Source organism: Acanthaster planci, linkage group LG19, assembly GCF_054643075.1.
Source record: "Acanthaster planci isolate LZ-2023a linkage group LG19, COTS_SCS, whole genome shotgun sequence".
NCBI lineage: Eukaryota > Metazoa > Echinodermata > Asteroidea > Valvatida > Acanthasteridae > Acanthaster > Acanthaster planci.
The window spans coordinates 11,563,640-11,581,650 of NC_141795.1; the positions used below are offsets into that span (position 1 = coordinate 11,563,640).

General features: G+C 43.4%; 1 protein-coding gene across 4 annotated transcripts in view; it reads left to right on the plus strand.

Moving 5' to 3' along the window:
• Positions 1-18,011, plus strand: part of ipmk (inositol polyphosphate multikinase) — an 81,518-nt gene that overhangs the window by 40,193 nt on the left and 23,314 nt on the right. For 3 of the 4 annotated variants that reach the window (XR_015423381.1, XM_087130004.1, XM_087130005.1), the window contains exons 3-5: positions 933-1,115; positions 3,380-3,552; positions 11,695-11,776. Coding sequence is in view for 2 of the 4 variants with exons in the window: in XM_087130004.1 (XP_086986130.1) it covers positions 933-1,115; positions 3,380-3,552; positions 11,695-11,776 (438 nt within the window). In the remaining 2 variants the exon portion in view is untranslated. Of the gene's footprint in view, positions 1-932; positions 1,116-3,379; positions 3,553-11,694; positions 11,777-17,151; positions 17,244-18,011 lie in introns of all 4 variants that reach the window. The other variant, XR_015423382.1, reaches the window with a different exon arrangement.

Below are 18,011 nucleotides of genomic sequence, written 5' to 3' on the forward strand. Positions count from 1 at the left end.
TGTATACAGATGCGCACATATATAAAATTGTGCACCGTTCGTATCGATGTAATTTCATTGACCTTCGTCATCACTCCTCCTCCACTGATGTTCCTTCATCGCTCTCTCTCCCTCTCTCTTTGGTCATCACTGTTTTATCATCGTTCTTTTTCATATTTTTAGGACTTCTAGTGTGGTGTTCAGGGGATCATTCTGAAATGCATTACAGGGTGGGTTCCCCCTCAAATCTTCTAGATTAACTGGACTAGTATGGAACATTCTAAGCAAGCACATTGTATCATTTTGCTTGGAAAGTTCTTAGCGAGCACAATCTTCAAAAGTGAGATGGGAATATTATGGTACAAGAGGGAAAATGGACAAATACCCCAGCTTGATATTACAGGTATTAACTTGATTTATTTCCCAATGCTATGTCACACCTTTGTAGTGTGGAAAGACATGTGTAACACAGTTCGGTTTCAATCTACATATCTAGACCTGCCAAAATGAATGGATCAGTGGATGTACATTGTACATCTTTGCATATGTACATGTACACGTACTTGTGTAGATGTACTGTACTTCCATACATCTTACATGTAAATGTTCGGGATTTAATCTTAATTTTGCTGTGGAGCTATAGATACATATATGTACATGTACCCGGGTATACTGGGTAGCGCCATAATCTCTCTAAACTAGTACGTTTTAATTGAAACTTAACCCTATGAAAATGACTGGGAAAATTATGAAAAAATTCACATTCACTGGCGAATTTGCCACTTGTGAAAAAGGTGTGAAAAATTTTTCTAACTGAAAAATATTTCCACTGGTGTAAAAAGGTGTGAATATTTTTCTTTAAAAATCAGGCAATTTTAGTAGGAGAACCCCTGTTCACCTTTTTTGCACAGAGGCTCTTCACTTTCTAGTTGTCATTCCCCCTGTTTTTTCAGGTCTTCTTCAGGATGGTATGGGAACTGTCCTCAAACCAGGCCAAAATGCTTGCAGAGGCAAGAGGGAATTAGCCTTTTACCAGAATGTCACCAGACCAGACCAGTCCAATCCGCTGTATACCAGCTTGAGGCCATTGGTACCTGGCTTCTATGGCACCTTTGTATCACCTGAAGATCCATCGTGTATCCTTTACCTTTGCTAAAATTTTATTAATCTACATGTGTAGGCTAGGTCAGTGCTGCTGTTTAGATAATATGCCTGTGTGCATGCTATTCTTTTGTATCATTTGATATTCTTTGCAAGTTTGACAGGGTTCTTTCAAGTTTATCAAGGAGAATAGTGGTTCAGCAAATGTGGACCCTTTAACCACTTGCTGCCGGGTGGATTTTTCTTGAGTAAGACAAGATGCCGGGTCCTTTTCAAGATTTTCTGTTTTCAAAATTCTTCAAAAATTCATCATTTCATTTCATGGCCGTTTTACCCACATGAAGTACTCTTTGGGACTACTCTTTAGCTGACAGGTAACCTTCATTGACTCCTGAATATTTCAGCCAGGCCTGCAGCTTTGGAAAAAGAGCCCAGATTGTGCGGTGTTACGTAAAATTCTTTTGTTCCCGAAACCGGCACAGTGCACTGCTAACCTCTTTTCAATAGGGGCCAGATTAGCGTGCAGCGGTGCTGTGTGGCTCATTGCTGCAGTGGTGGAGAGCTTTTGTCCCTGGTGGTAATCCGCTCGCTCTAAATTCCCCAAACCGTGGTATACTGTTGCAAAACAAGGCTGGATTATCTCCACTATTGAGAGCAAAAAATTGTCAGTAATGCCCAGCAGCTCAGTCTTTTGTGCTGAGCATAGTCTTTTGTTACAAGGCCCAACTCTTTTTGCCCCAGTTCCGGGTCGCCCGGCAGGAAGTGGTTAACTTAAAGTGTTCCTGCAGTATTTTTGAAGCAGTTCTTTTTAATGCATTTGCTCGTGTCCAGATCATTCAGAGCCTTTGGGTTTGTGCTAATTCAAGCTTGAATATTCATGAGCAAAGGTGTGATGTCATTTATTGGTACATGTATCCTTTAGACACATGTCCCCAAAAGAATCCAGGAAGTGGAGGAACATGCCAGCCATTTCTGGAAATATTGTACTTGTATCTTGAAAAAGAGCAATTTTCCCCCTTTTTTTTAACCCCTTCACATATATTTTGACCACGACTGCTGGGCTGAGGCATGCCATGAATGGAGGGCTTTGTCCATCAGCAGGCCCCATTGAACCAGCAGCTGCATGGTGAATAGACTGTATATGTGGTATGCACTAATCCTCACACAGTGGTGTGGTAGCAGCAGTCCTCTGTAGCGAAGGTTTTTTTAAAAAAAAACTGAATGAGATACTTTTAACTGGCCTACTGATGGAAGAAGTATTGTCAATACTCTACTATATTTCTGTGATTCTTCCTAAAAATACTCCAGTGTCAAGTGGGTAGTTGGGATTTCATAGGGGATCAGATTAATTCCATAATAAAATAGTAGGGGAAACGAGTACTGTTTACATTTCTTTCAGTGTAAATTTTTGTTGCATTCATGTACATGTATGCTAATGATTGTGTGTATCGCTGCAGTTGGTGTACTGTGCCTGCTCATTTTTTCTTTCAAACAGTATAAAGAGAGAGTGACAGAAAAATGGAAGTGTTGAACTTTGTTTTTCCTATCGTCTGATTTGGTTTTGCTTTTCGTATCATTCTTGCATGTAGACATTCATGTACATGTACTCATCGTAGTCCTTCAGTTCTAGTACCTTTTACAGGTACTATTTCACCGGAACCAGAGAGAATTTAAAGATTTATCTTTTTAAGCGGCTTAGAGGGAACTCCGCTGCTTAGAATTGTAAAAGTACTTTGTGAGTACTTTATTTACTAATACTGATAAAAGTTGTTCTTTACCCACATGCATGTACATGTATCTAGAGAAATACTAACAGTAGATAGCAAATGAAGTCAGTGTTAGAACTTACAAAAGAAAAACTCTTTAGACATTGGATACATATATGTGTACATGTAAACGTGATGCTTTATTAAGCTGTTGGATGGAATTACTTGAAAAATGCTCAAAGAGTGTTGTCCAAAATGTTTCCATGAAAAGCTTAGATCATTTAATATTGTGAATGTCCAGTACCTTCTTTTGGCAAGATTTTCTGCTGAATATCCGTACATGCAGCTTTATCTCCACCAATAAATTGAAATGGTGTGTGCAAAGTACTCAACTCTCACTCTGCCTTGATCTGCTTTCCTGTGGAGCTACAAAACATGATACAAGTATGAATTCTTTCAAAGTTTCTAAATGAATGATACAATGTACTGCCAGGGAAGGGGAGGAGATGATGGGAAGGTGATAGATTCTCAGTATACAACAAATTCCACTCAGTTCTATCCCTGAAAAGTGGACCTTGACTCATCAACACCAGTGGTATACCTGAAAATAAAGGATGTCACTGCACGGTTTCGCAAGCCTTGTGTCATGGATGTGAAGATTGGATGCAAGAGCTATGAAGATGGCGTCTCACTGAGGAAGGTAGAACTTGCCAAGGAGAAATACCCCAACCTGGAGAAGATTGGCTTCCAGATTCTTGGCATGAGGGTAAGAAATGGCCTCACTTTTTATACCTCAGGATTCTGTCTCTCGTTAAGTCTTCACTTAAATGCTGTTACATATAAACTTTTCATGATAAGCAGCTGTATATATCAGAGACTACATTGAGAGGTGATTCTGAAGTTCATTTGTGTGTGAAGACTGCTCTACGGCAAAGCAATCAAATTGAATTTTATTACATTCCTTATTTGTTTTCTGGTCTGAAAATGACACTGTTCATGAGAGCCTGCTCGGAGGTAACATTCATTTTAACACCTTACCCACAGATTCTGTTTCTTGATTCTATACCTTGATTGGCCAAGAGCTAGTCACATGACACTTGTTTTTGCTCTCTCTCTTTTCATAGCAACGTATACGTACGGTATGCATGACCTCAGGTATTGTGTGTTTATGCAGTCTGCGGCGTTCACATACCCCAGCCCAGTCTACATATGCAAATTTCCCATGTGCCTATTACAATTCGCTGAAAAGACTCGATTGTGCATACTGCAGTTTTTCTATTTTTGTAAGGCATGTTATGTTATGGCTGTGGTCCTCTAACTCAAGGATACAAATGGCCACTTCGAACAAAGTACAATGTAACAAGGCTCATGATTCATTTCCTAGGGAATATTTGCTTCTTTTTGCATGTGGGCCGGCCTTACTTTCGTCCCTCCAAGTCCACATTTGACCGTGACGACGGATGCGGCGCTGGACGGAGGGGGAGCCTCTCTCCACTCCGTGCCTCCGAGGTCTAGGGGACTGCCTCTCGAGGCAAACATATCAATGTGTTAAAACTCCAAGCGGTGTTAAACGTTCTTTGTCACTTCCGACAGCACTGAGTGGGTTGTTCTGCTCGAGTCCAGAGCGATGCCTCAACGACAGTGACGTACATCAATTGTCATGGTGGCACTCGCCCTCCTCAACTCCTGTGCCCTTGCGTCAGGGGATCAGCCTTCAAGCTGTCCACATAGCGGAAACCAGCAACAGCACAGCAGACGCACTCTCTCGGGTACTGTCCAACTGACAGAGAGGACTCTTTATCCACATGTTGTCAGCCAGATTTTCGCGGAGATTGAGCATCCTCAATTCGATCTGTTTGCTCTCACTGACAATGCCCAGCTTCCAATGATCTTCTTCAGGTTCCCTCACCCACGGGTGTGGGCAACAGATTCTCTTCAGATCGACTGGTCAGGCCCTCTGGCGTACATCTTCCCTCCAATCTCCCTCATCCCATGGGTCCTATCCAAGATAGTACGGAGCTATGTCGGATCCTCCTCATCGCCCCGTTCTGGACTCGTCAACTGTGGTTTCAAAGGCGGATGAGACTCCTGGTACGACTGCTGCTGGTCCTTCTGGTCAGAGAGGACATTGTCTGTCAGTCCAAGTCAGAGATCCTTTACCCACCACCGAAGCCTAATGGGCCTAATCCCTCATAAAAAGTGTACGCTTGCCTGTCAGTCAATCTTAAGTGCATGGCTAAGTTTAGATTTCAATGAGTTGAAAGTTTCTTACGAAGTGGATACTCATTAAACTCTGATGAGTTAGATCCAGGCAACCGTGTGGTGCAAAACCTGTTATGCAGCATTGTTAGAAATAATCCAAAACATCAAATTCTCGAATGACCAATAAATCTGTGAGTCCAAAAACGAAACTTGTGCCCGTTCTTGTGCATTTTGTAAGATAGATTTCGGGGTGCCCTGCTTGTGTTTGTGTAGGCACACAACCACAGCACACGTACATGTACGCGTTTGTCGGAACATGCACTTATACTTTTATAGTCCTGGCAGTTCAGGCTTGTGCATTCGTTTTGCTTTTCGTGTCTTTGATTACATTTTGACTGAAAGGCCCCTATCTTAGGTCTGCAGTGGCCTGAGGGGATGAAGGGAACAGGAAACTTTCCACGTACGTTGCGTTGTTTTCCCCCAAAGTTTTCTCAAACACTTTCTCCAGTGAATGCTGTTTTCAAGTTGATATTATTACCATTTTTCGACAGGCTTTTTTCACTCTCATAATCATTTTTACACTTGCAAACGTGTACCGGGTGTCATGAACGATGATCCCCCATTGCAGTATACAATTGTGACTTGTATCTTGTCAGATATAATTTTTAAGCAAATTTCAATAGTCCCTGGCCAGTCGGTCACAACATATTCCTATCACAAGTATCAGCCCTGGCAGTGGTACAGCCTGACAAACACTCGGAAGAAATAAAATGGCATTCAAGACCTTGTTAATTCGGAAAACACTGAAATATTTTGCCAAGATTTGCAGCTTTGAAGAATGGACGGTTTTGTTTATTAAACACCAATGTACACTAATGTTCCAGTGTAATGTTTACGCATATTAATGAAAGAAACAATGTGAATTAAGTGCAATGGTGTTGTATGTGTACATTGTTTGAAAACATCTTTGGTTGGAAAGGATCAAGTAGACCAAAGCATCGTTTTTCCTCCTAATTTCTGTAAACTTGAATGTGGGACCTTTGTGGTCCAGTATGTGATGATCCAATGGATGCTTACGACATCTTATGTCAAGTTTCGTGGAATTAGAGCAACTGGTCTGGACTTTGGGGCCAAAAAACCAAATTTGCAATTGCAGCTGTTGGAAAGGACCAAGTGGACCAAAGCATCATTTTTCCTCCTAATATTTGTAAACTTAAATGTGGGATGTTTGTGGTCCAGTATGCGACCCAATGAGTGCTTACGACATTTTACATAAAGTTGGGTCTCTTTTCAAGATCCTGAGAAATTTTTCAAGCAGTGGCAGCACATGTGAAATTTGGCAAAAATTCCTCTGCGCATTCGATGAATCACAGTGACATGTACATGTACTATGTAAAAGATTTTGGCCATGTCCGAATCACTTGGCTATGGTATGAAATGACACACCGATCTATGCTGGCAGTCAGGGCTTACAGCTGTGTGATTTGGACATTGCGCGCGGCACACAAACTGTATCTACATCCACCATGACATCCTGACTGCTACTGCATGTCCATTCATGGACAGTCTAATCGCTGATTTTCCCAATAACCATGTGACCACAGAAAGTGACACGTCATTAGAAAACCCAACTGAAAATAGATCTGATACATCACGCTGCACGCAATGGGCAAAAAGACTGGATTTGCTAAACGAAGACAGACATACAATTTAAGCGGCTGATTTTATTTAACGGTAGAAAGAGAAATTTAGGTAACAAAATACTACATGTAGTATCTCAGTGTTAATTATTGTGACCCAAACTACACAACGAGATTAAACAAAATGTGCAAAAGTAATCACCTCAGGAAAGCCACGCAGGAGCGGCTCACCATGGTGAGCACGTGCTCCCGCGATAGCACTGCAAGGATAGTGGGTGTGTCTGCACTCTTTGATTGCAAAAAACATCTACTGGTAGGCCACGCCGCCCGCCGGCCACCTAGCGTAGCGGCCTTGCGATGCGGATTGTATACGTTGATTTTTACAGAATCTGATTTTTCTAAGGTAAAGGGCGCTGTAACCAGAATCATTTTAAATGCTTTATATGGTTCTCTGAGCCAAAAAACGTGAGCATTATATCCCAAAAAGCATTGTAAATGGGAGCACTATAACCACATCAAAAGTAAACAGTGAATGGGCATGCAGTTTGGATCAGACAGTCTACCAATGGTAAAAAAAGGATCGGTCGATCACATAGATGTAAGCGATTGAGGTCTAGTTTGAAGGCAAGAGATTTGCTGCAGTGGCAGTGCTGATCGATGTGCTAAATTTTACAGAACAAACATTTTATTTTTAATTACCACTTCACTCATGATATATAAAACAGTTATTCACCAAGAGTGGTCGTTACTTTGGGTACCATATACTCTGAGGAAGTATCGACATTCTTTATTGAAGTACATCGGTGCATGCTGGTTGCATGGGCTGATGAGGCCGTCAGTCACACTAATCCCGCCATCAATTAGACTGTTAATCTGTGGGTTTTAGCACCCCCACAGGTGGGAAGCTGGATAGGCCAAACATTATGAATAACAATAGAGTGCCTCACCTCCTGGAAGCTCATGTAAAAACACTGTGAAACTACAATGAGCTAGTCCCCCGCCAAGCAGGCTCATTTTGCACCATGAAAAGGGGCTTACTTTGCCATGTAAGAAAGTTTCATGGTGAATTAGGTGTAAACTATATTTTTATGGTGTTGAAATTCATAGTAAAAACCACAAGCGTACTCAGGTGGGACTCGAACGCATGACCTCCTGCTGACTAGTGCAGACGTCTCCCCGGCGCAAATCCGTCTTTGAAATGATGTCTCTTTATTAGCGGCATAGGCTGCGGTTGATAATCGGCCAGCATGAGTACATCAATACCAGTAACCCTTCTAGTGCTACACGCATGCGCTCTGTCCATTTTGGGGGTCCTCTTATTGAACGAACTTAACCAATGCGTGTGTGGATGAGTGTATGTTTTCTGTACCATAACTGTATCACGTACATGTATGTACTGCACTTTTGAGTTGTGATGTGATATGCAAGTGGCTTGCCATCCCCACTTCATCCTTAGGGGCAAATGATCAATTATTGAATCTGCAGCCTGTGAGGAGAATAATTGAGAATGAATTTGCTGGGATCGACCATGGAGGTAGAAATAAACCAGGGTAAATTAAAGTCATTGAATTAGTGCAAGGAATCATCATGTACATGTACGTAGGCAAAACACATGTACGTGTAAGTCAGCAAAATGACGACTTAAGCACAAGTCGGCATTTGCGTAAGTCTTCATAATTTCTTGAGTCCCGAGAGTGCCGACTTAGCCAGAGTTTACTGTATCGGTTTTCACTCGGGCCTCCAGGTTACTGCCATCTGCAACTACTTGACGGCCTTGCCGGATGTCCACTCAGGCTTCAGCGATGGCTCGACTCTTTCCAACAATGCTGCTATCCTATTTCTCCTTCAAGAGATGTTTGTCGGGCATCCTCACATCAAACGTGTTGTCTTATCCTGGGACCTTGGAAGCTTTCCTCAAGTTCTTACCAGTCTCCCTTTTTCGAACCACTGGCTGATGTGTCTGACCTGCATCTCAGCATCAGGCTGGTGCTCCTCCTCACGGTTGTTACATCGAGACAAGGTAGCGAGCTACATGCCCTGCCAATTGCCGATGGTCACATCCGCTGGGAAACACGTAGAGCCAATGATTTTCCGCGATTGCGGAAAACAGACGGAATTCGCAGAATCAACACTTTGAAAAAGAATCCACTGCTTGAAACAGAACTTGTAAAATTCCCTCTAAGAAAGACTTAAAAAGTGAAGAAAACTTTCTCAAAGTACTAAAAAAAAATGTGTACCAAACCCTTTTCAAATGCTTGCTTTTAAGCCCTTCACAGCAGGAGTATTTTGACCACAACTGCTGGGCTGTGGTATGCCCTGAATGGAGGGCTTTGTCCAGCAGCAGGCCCTATTGAACCAGCAGCTGCATGGTGAACAGACTGTACATGTATGTGTGGTATGCACTAATCCTCACACAATGGTCCGGTAGTAGCAGTCCTCCACAGTGAACCGGTTAATGAACGAATTGCACTGGAAACATGCTAAAATGCACCACTCCACCCCATGATTAGGTCATCTGTGCTATATGGAGGGCATGAGCCCCATGCATGCAGCGGCAGCCAGCCCAGCGCAGTGGCGTGGTATGGTACATTGTGTATACACACACAGGCCGTTCACACGTTAGCAATGAAATCAAGGCGCAAACAAGTTCTTACACATATGACTCTTGCACATGTTGGGAATTTAGTCTGTAAATTGGCATCGACGTCTTTAGACAAGGCTAGTACCGCATGGCGAAATGATGAAACTGTGGCAGCCAAACGGAGGAGTAATTACATATTTCTTGAATGAAACGTAACCTAGTTAGGTTAGTGTACCATAGCTGAATGGGCCCTCGGAAGTGCTCAATAAAGAGTGAAGTTTTTAGTCACAATCATACATTTTAAGGCTCAGATTTAATGTTAACTTTCTGAATTTTTGTCGCACTACTGCCAAATAAAATGGCGAGTCGGTGTCCAACATTAACATGTTGTGATCAGTGACTGTTACATGCAAGCACTACTCTGTAACTTCACTGTACGTGTACATTTTACATGCATGTAATCTGATTTCATACATGAGTGGCACATGAATTGTCCATTGATTAATCGTAGTAAGTTTTGACAATCGCGCACCAGTGGGAAAACAAGGGTTGGGGTGTGCTGTATTTATTGTCTGGATTTTTTTTTAATTTTCACTACATGAAATATAAAAAAGTTGGAACCATTGCAGAGTATTTCCAAACAATATTGTTGTTATTTTTGTTTCTTTTCTGTCTTTTTGTTTGGGGGGGCACGATGTGGTTGGACAAATGGTTTCCGTGCATAGTTTAAAACTTGCTCTCCTATTTCATGCTTACGAAGGTATAAAACAGAATTTGAAATTCTGAAGCAGAATTCGGGATTTGGCAAAACGGAAAATACCCATTTTTGAAACGGAAAATCATTGGCTATACACATGGGGTTCATCTTGTCTCAACCATCGGGTTCCTGACAAAAAAACCAGACGCCTACCTTCTGGTCTCCTGACATATTCGTTCCCGACATACTTCCGGGAGACGACTCTGACAAGAGATGGTGTCCGGTTCGGACTCTCAAGTGATATCTTGCCAGGACCAAGCAGCGCCGAAAATATGATTCCCCAGCTCTTCGTCACCACAAGGAAACCCTTTTTACCCGCTGTCGAAGGTCACTATTGCCCGATGGACGGTCTCGGCCATTATCTTGGAAAGCTTAGACTGTCCAGTACAACATGATGAGATGACCATTTTCCCGTCAGGACCCATGACGTTTGGGCCGCTTCTGCATCCTCATCATACTTCAGAGGAGTTCCTCTAGCTGAAATCTGTCAGTCGGCTTGCTGAAAAGTTCCCTCCACTTTCACGGAGTGCTACCAGAAAGATGTTCTGCAGAGCAAAACAGTCCATGGCACAGTGACAATGTCCAGCACTGTTCCGGTCCAGACGGTGGATACTTCAACCTAGGGGTTTCTTCTGGTGAGTGCTCGCTCTGGCGATGCCCACCTTATGTTTCTATAAGTAACTACGCTCCCATCGCCGACCCACCTCTGGGGTATGGTGCCACTCTGCATATGTATAGAGAGACTCCTCCCCCACATTAAGCGTGGGTCAGGTTTCCTAGTGATACTTACCCCTGCCCAGCCGCTCCCGCCCATCCTTCCCCACTTTGGCTCCGGTGGTTTTCACCGCTTCAAAAAGGACGAACATGGTGGCAGGATTGCATTGCATTGTGGAGGGTCAAAGGGCAGCATGCATAATCAAGTCTCTTCAGCGAATTGTAATAGGCACATGGGAAATTTGCATACGTAGGCTGGGCAGGGGTAAGTATCACTAAGAGACCCGTTCCACATTTAATGTGGGGGAGGATACTGGTGTGTGTGTTGCACATGGCACACATTCTGAAGTGCTAGCACTTTAGAGTTGGGTTTAACATTTTGTGTAGAGGTAAATTGGAAAAGTGCAAATTTTCAACAAATTTCTTGTTCAAATAGGCCAACCTATTATGCATTTACAACCTCAAATTGATAATTTCTAAATCTAAATCAAGCAGAATTTGTGGGGGAGGTGGTGTCTGATAAATATTGAGTTCTCTTTCTTATGGTGTGGTAAATTTATACCGGTAGCATCCCTCACAGACTTGAGGATAACTGCAGCAGGCTAGTTTACTAAGCCCACATGGCGGCCAGTCAGAGCCACTGGTTAGAAACAGCTCTGAATGTTAATCAGTAGATAACTCTTAGCAGACTCTTACATGTGGGGACACCTGCAGATTGGTCACAGTCCAAGGAACAGCAGACAAAAGGCTTGCATGATTAATCCACCTTTTGCTGTAACAGCCACAGACAATGAAAAATTCCTACCACTTGATTTGTCACAGTACACGTACTGTACGCATATATGTAGGGGTCAATTGACTGATTTTGACTAATTTGTCAAGAATGCACCTTTACATACATGTAGGAGGTGTAATGATTATATCTGTAACAGTTGCATAATTTTGTGATTACATGATATATTTTTATTTCGGAATTAGTAATGAAAAATTGTATCCCCTGTTAATTGTCCTCAGGTTTACCATCCAGCCACAGATGAGTTTGAATGCCGGGATAAATTCTACGGTCGTAGTTTACAAGGAGACAATGTCATTGAAGGTTAGTATTAAACTAAGCTGCATAAGAACATTGATAAATGGCAATGTTTACTTCAGGAAGAATCATTACATAAAATAAAAATTGAAATCATTAGTGTCTCATAGAAAAAGGAAATTTGGAAATGTAGAGTTGTTATCTTGGGTAAATTGAGTACTGTTAGGGATCATCCAGGAGCAGACTTGGACTTTTTTCATGATTCACTTTTTCTGAAAAATGATACATAATATACATGTACATGTGACCTGTTGGTGCTAATTGCATTGTGAATCTGTACTGTTGTAGCTGTGTAGTTGTTCAGATGACATAATAGAGCCTGAAAGTTGACCCCTGATGGCATGCTTCTGGAACCCTTGGATAGGAAAAATAACGTGTAAAGATTTTAGAATTTGTAGTATTTTTTTGTTCATTTTCTTCTTTACAAATCCAACTTGGAAAAAGGGCTTTGAAAAATATTTGCTAGTATATCAATTTATAGCAATTGAAAATTACCTGATATAAAAGAGAAATATCCTGCCAAAAACTGGCCCATCACTCCCGAAAATCTAAAATACATGCAAAACAGTACAATGTGGCAGTGTCCTACGCAGATGAACATTTACGGTTTGAAATTTATGGTAGTCTGTGGGTAAAAGCCAAAATAAAAACAGATCAAACCATTTTACATACTTTCATAATTTATAAGGTAATAAATATAAAGCAATATCACTTTTACAAAAGATTCTTGTATTTTATCTAACCTTTGCTGACAACAACTGCATGATGTCAACTTAACAGAATCTGGAACCCATCGACTGCGGGTAGGTAAATCTTTGCAAGGCTGTACAATCTCGTTTTCAAGAAAGCATGGCGAGTGAAAACAAATGTGCATGAACATGGAGACCTAGGTACAATATCGCTGGACGTGAAAGGTCGGTAATAAAATTCGTTTTCTACCCATCTCCTGGTAACTTTTCCAAAATATTACTTGAGGAAGACCAAGGTAAAATTACAAGATGAGTGTTTCATGGGGTATTTCAGTAAGGAATTTTTTTCCAAAAAATTATTGAACGTGACAGGACGGCCAAATGTGAAATTCCCATAGGCAGACTGAGCAAGGGTTCCAGAAGCTTGCTGTGTGACTTTTATTTTCAGGCTCTATTGCTATTCATGGGGGGGAACTTGGACTGTTAGGTGCCCTTTCCTAAACTGTCATTCTGTCATGCAGATCCTGACCAAAGGTGCATGATACATCCTGTGGTTGTGAACAAAGTTAGCCTGAAATACATTTATGAATCAAGTATTTTGAGTCCTTCAAGTAGAGTTGTAGACTCAAGTCACTTGACTTAAATGTACATGTAGACTTGAGTTGGACTCGAGTCACTACTTTTGTGACTCGACACGTAACTATCAGTTTTTGACTTGTGACATGACTTGGACTTGGAAAAAAGACTTGTGACATCCAATCTGGTAGGCCAAAAATCTCCATGTAAAATGCTGTGTTTAGGTGGTTGTACATGTACAGTAACATAGCTTCAAGACACGCTAATAGATTATTTTTATAACAACTACCTATATTCAGATATCTGTTGGGCATCATGTAAATTTCCAGTCTACTGTCTGCAACCTACATGTACGCATATGCATTATTTCCTAATCCATTACTTCCATTTGCAAAATCCTCAATCACCAGCATTGCGCAGTCACTCTTTCGACTCCCACGAAGGCGGCCGCCATGTTCTTTCTCTTTTTCTTGGCGCCATTACTATCGGACGTGTTTATGTCCGGCTTTGAAAATTTCGAGAGTTTTTCCTTCGCTCCTTTTGGTTTCGGTGTTATTTCTCAATCACTTTGTTTGTCTGTCCATTCTCATTCTTGTGAACGGTAAGACGGTTCCTTTTCCCCCTGTATTTATTTGTATTTTTGCTGCTCCTTTCAGCCTTGCGCTAGGTGACAGGCTGTTTTTTGTTTTACCTAGTTTTTGTTAACCTTCTTCCAGACTTCGCCTAGGTGGCACTGTTTATTCTTGTATACATTTCTTGATTCAGAATAAAATTCTTTTTTTGTTTGTCTATTTATTCTGCTTGTTATTTCTTGTTTGTATTTACATATTGATCACCAGCAGTGGGCACTCACTCTTTCGACTCCCACGAAGGCGGCCGCCATGTTTTGCCTACAGTTGTGGCTTCATGTACATTTTGCTTATCCTTAAAAAAAAAAAGAATATCTTGAAAGCGGTTGTCTCGTTATTCTGAGATTCTTTGTTCTTATTTCAGCTGGTTTTTGCTGAATTTTTTGGCGTTTTTCTTTGGCTTTGCTCTCCTTTTTTGTGCATTAGATTAAGGTCTAGAGAGGGAAATTCTCAGAGTTGTGCTTCTAACCCCACTCCAAGTACAGCATTTGCCTGTTCGCGGGCCCGGGATCGCTTGGTTGGTAAGAACAGTTGTGTGGTGGTTTCGGTCCTTGCCAACGTAGGAAATACATGTAGGACAGTGCGTAGTTTTACTGTTTCCTTCCTTTCGGTGGGTTCGGGGTACTACACCCACATTGCAAGTTGGTTCCTCCAGTTACTTCGTGACTCACAGCAGTCTGTCAGCCGGTCCCCACGTTCGGGATGATACATCTGGTCGATTAGCTGCACGCCCACGGGCCCCGTCCACGCACCCCCTAGGAAGCGGGCCGTCTTCTAGCTCCCAGCAACCTACCGGCCCATCTACGCCCCACTACTGGCCGTCTCGGGCATGGCGGAGTCTGCCCACGGGAGTGCTATTGGGTGACTCGTAGCCGTATCAGCTTTTGAGCTGCCACAAGCTCAGCTTGCTGTCCAGTCCGCCAACGCCATACTGCAGGGTTCCGCAAGCGTTCGTGGCATTGGTTGGTTTTCCCTGCTATCATACCGCTTGCCTGCGGGCTTACTCCACATCTCTGCCCACTCAGTCCATCCGCCGGGCCTTCAGGCTGGAGCTAATCTGACCCTGCCCACTGCTAATCTATATTTCAGAACTTTTGTGACACGGGGCCCTCTCAACCCACGATGGATGATAGCCGTACAGTGGGTTTTGCCTCCGGCCCTGAGTTTTCCTCATATATTTCTGGTTCTAGTCAATCTCCAGATGACGATGAGCCACTTTTGGTGAGCAAGAAATGACTCAAGTTCTGGGGCTGCCTACACATGCACCGTCTGACGACGGGGGCGCCCTACATTTAAGTGTCGTCTACCGGGAGAGTCCTCATCTTCCCCCCTCTTCCCAGAGTTTCCCTCCTCTAATGCGCCGTCCTGCTGGGCCTCCTAGGCATGCTCATCAACCGTTGTAACCTGCTTGGGAACAGACACGCTATGTACGTTCCGCGCTCTCCCGTTGGGGCTTTCCACCGCACAGAGAGCGTTCACCAGAGTGGTGCAAGCGGTGCGGGCTTATCTTCGTTGTTCCAATGTCCTCATGTTTCAGTACCTGGACAACTGGTTAATCCTAGGTCGATCAAGAGTGAAGGCTATTTCGATCACTGCTACGGTTTGCGCTCTTACAACTCGTCTGCCACCGTATCAGATTTCCGGCCAATGGGAACCAGCCATGCAGGACTCTCACATAAATGTTCTCCAGCTGCATGCAATCTTCAATGCTCTATGTCACTTCCTGCCGCTCCTGACAAACAAGACAGTTCTAGTTCAATCAGACAATGCTACATCTGTCACCAACATCAATCGTCAAGGGGACACTTGCTTGCCTACCCTTTGCTTGCTGGCCGGGGATGTACTTCAGTGATCCATTCGTCACTCTGTCCTGGTACTTGCTGAGCACATTCCCGGGTTACAGAACAATCTGGCCGATGCTCTCTCCCAGGGCAAGGTTTGTCCAACAGAATGGACTCCTCAACCAGAGGTGGTTCGTGTTCTTTTTCAAGCAACTGACAGACTGCTCGTGAACTTTTTTGCCTCTCATCTGAATGCTCAACTCCCAACATTCTGTACTCAATTTCTGCATCCCCAGGCTGGGCGACCAACACTCTATGCATCTCATGGGAAGGTCTCCTAGCCTATGCCTTTCCCCCATTTCGTTGATCCCAAGAGTCCTGTCAAATATAAAGAAAGAGCATTGGTGAATTCTTCTTATCGCTCCTTTCTGGCCGAGGCAGCCATAGTTTCCCCGCATCGTGAGGCTGTTAGTCGACATTCCCCTGTTGGTCCCTCAATGCCACGACCTGCTTTTCCAACCCGGCTCTTGCCATTTGGATCCTCTTCACCTACACCTAACGTGTTGGATTTTGTCCAACGATCCTTTCAGCAGGCTGTCAGAGGCAGACAGCTGTCAACGAGAAAGATCGATGACAGCCGCATTTGACGTTTCAACTCCGGGTGTTGACAACATTCTGCATATCCGACCGAAGCAACTCTTTCCCTTGTAACAGAGTTCTTCTTGCATCTCTTCCAGTCTGGCCTCCTTGTTTCAGCAATCAGGCTCTACCATTCGGCTTTGGCAGCTATCCACGGTAGGTTTACTGATGGATCCTCTATCTCTAACAACACTGCGATCCATCATCTTCTTCAGGGCATGTTTATTGAACGTCCCTCAACCCGACAACTCGTTCCTTCATGGAATCTGGGGGATGTCCTTTGACTTTTGGCTAGCCCCCCTTTTGAACCGGTAGGACAAGCTACCCTACTTCATTTGGGTATGAAGCTGGCCTTCCTTTTAGCCATCGTCACTGTTCGTCGAGGCTGCGAGATTAAAGCACTGTCCATTGCTGATGGCCATATTCGATGGTAGCCTCTAGGGGTCGTCTAATTCCAGAGATTGGCTTTCTTACCAAGAACCAAACACCCTCATTTTAGCCACTGGACATCTTCATCCCATCCATCCGGTCGTTAGCCTCATCTACCTCTGACAAACTCTGGTGTCCTGTCTGGACACTCAAATGGTATCTCTACCGAACTAAGGACATCCGAGGGCAAGTAACTCAATTACTCATTACATCTAAGTCTCACCGTGCAGCCTCCAGAGACACTATTGCCAGGTGGGTGGTCTGTGCTATTAAGTTTGCGAATTCAGACTGGCCCACTGCTTCTTATGATCAACATCGATGCCATATACGTGCTCACAATGTTCGGGCCGTCTCCTCCTCATGGGCTTATTTCAAAGGCGTCCCGATTTCAGACATTTGTACAGCCGCTTGTTGGAAATTCCACTCAACATTTACCTCATTTATCTCAGTGATGTTTTGCAGGGGGATCATTCTCATGGACTGGCCATGCTCAAGACGGAATCTCAGTAGCTCCAGTTATGGCTGTCCCTCCCCCTGCAAGTGGATGCACTCAAGACGATTACATGATGAATGGTGGGATGTTCTTTGTGCTTAGCTCTTGCAGTCCTTTACTAATCTGTCATTTTTGTTCATTGCAGGCTGTACGTGACTCCTCCTGGGGTTCAGGGTTGTCGGTGCACGCTCGCCTTCCCGCTCTCCTCTGGTTCGGTGTAACTCTGCATATGTATTGGTAATCTGCGTAGGTTGCAGGGAGTAGACTCTCCCCCCATCTAGAGTGGGACTAGTCAACTACTGCATACGTACCAGATTACCAATCTCCTTCCCTCCTCCCCTCGTGACCTTGGCGCACTTTGCGCGTTGAAAAAGAGGAAGAACATGGCTGCCACCTTCGCGGGAGTCGAGAGAGTGAGGGTGCACTGCTGCTGATCGAGAATTTAGCAAATGGAAGTAATGGACCGGGAAATAATGCATACGTATTGGTAATCTGGTAGGTAGTTAGTAGTAGACTCATCCCACTCTAGGTGGGGGGAGAGTTTGGAGAGAAATTGGCCAAATTTGTGAGTATTAAAGTGAGCCTAGATATCATACATGTACTTCGTGACCATGCTATGTGCAACAATGTCTGACAATGTGCAACATGGCAAAATTGAAAATGGCCCACATTTTTTGGTTATCTGCGCTCATCACAAGTTTTTGGCTACTGCCCCAGACTATAGAAGGTTATTTTTGAGTGCTCAAGTCAAACCATTTTAAAAAAAGTTAAACATGATGTTGGCTGATGTTTCGGTTTGAAAACGTTGTTCATGATCGTCAGATCAGGCATGTTGACAAGTTGATTATTCGCATACATGTACCTTCTGCTGATCATCACTCAAGTGATATGAATATTGCATATCCTATCATTTTTACCGTAGTCTGTTGCCACTCCTGGTCAAACAAAATATCCAAACCCTTCCTGTGTGGTTTGTGTCGCGGATTGTGGAATAACTACATGTAT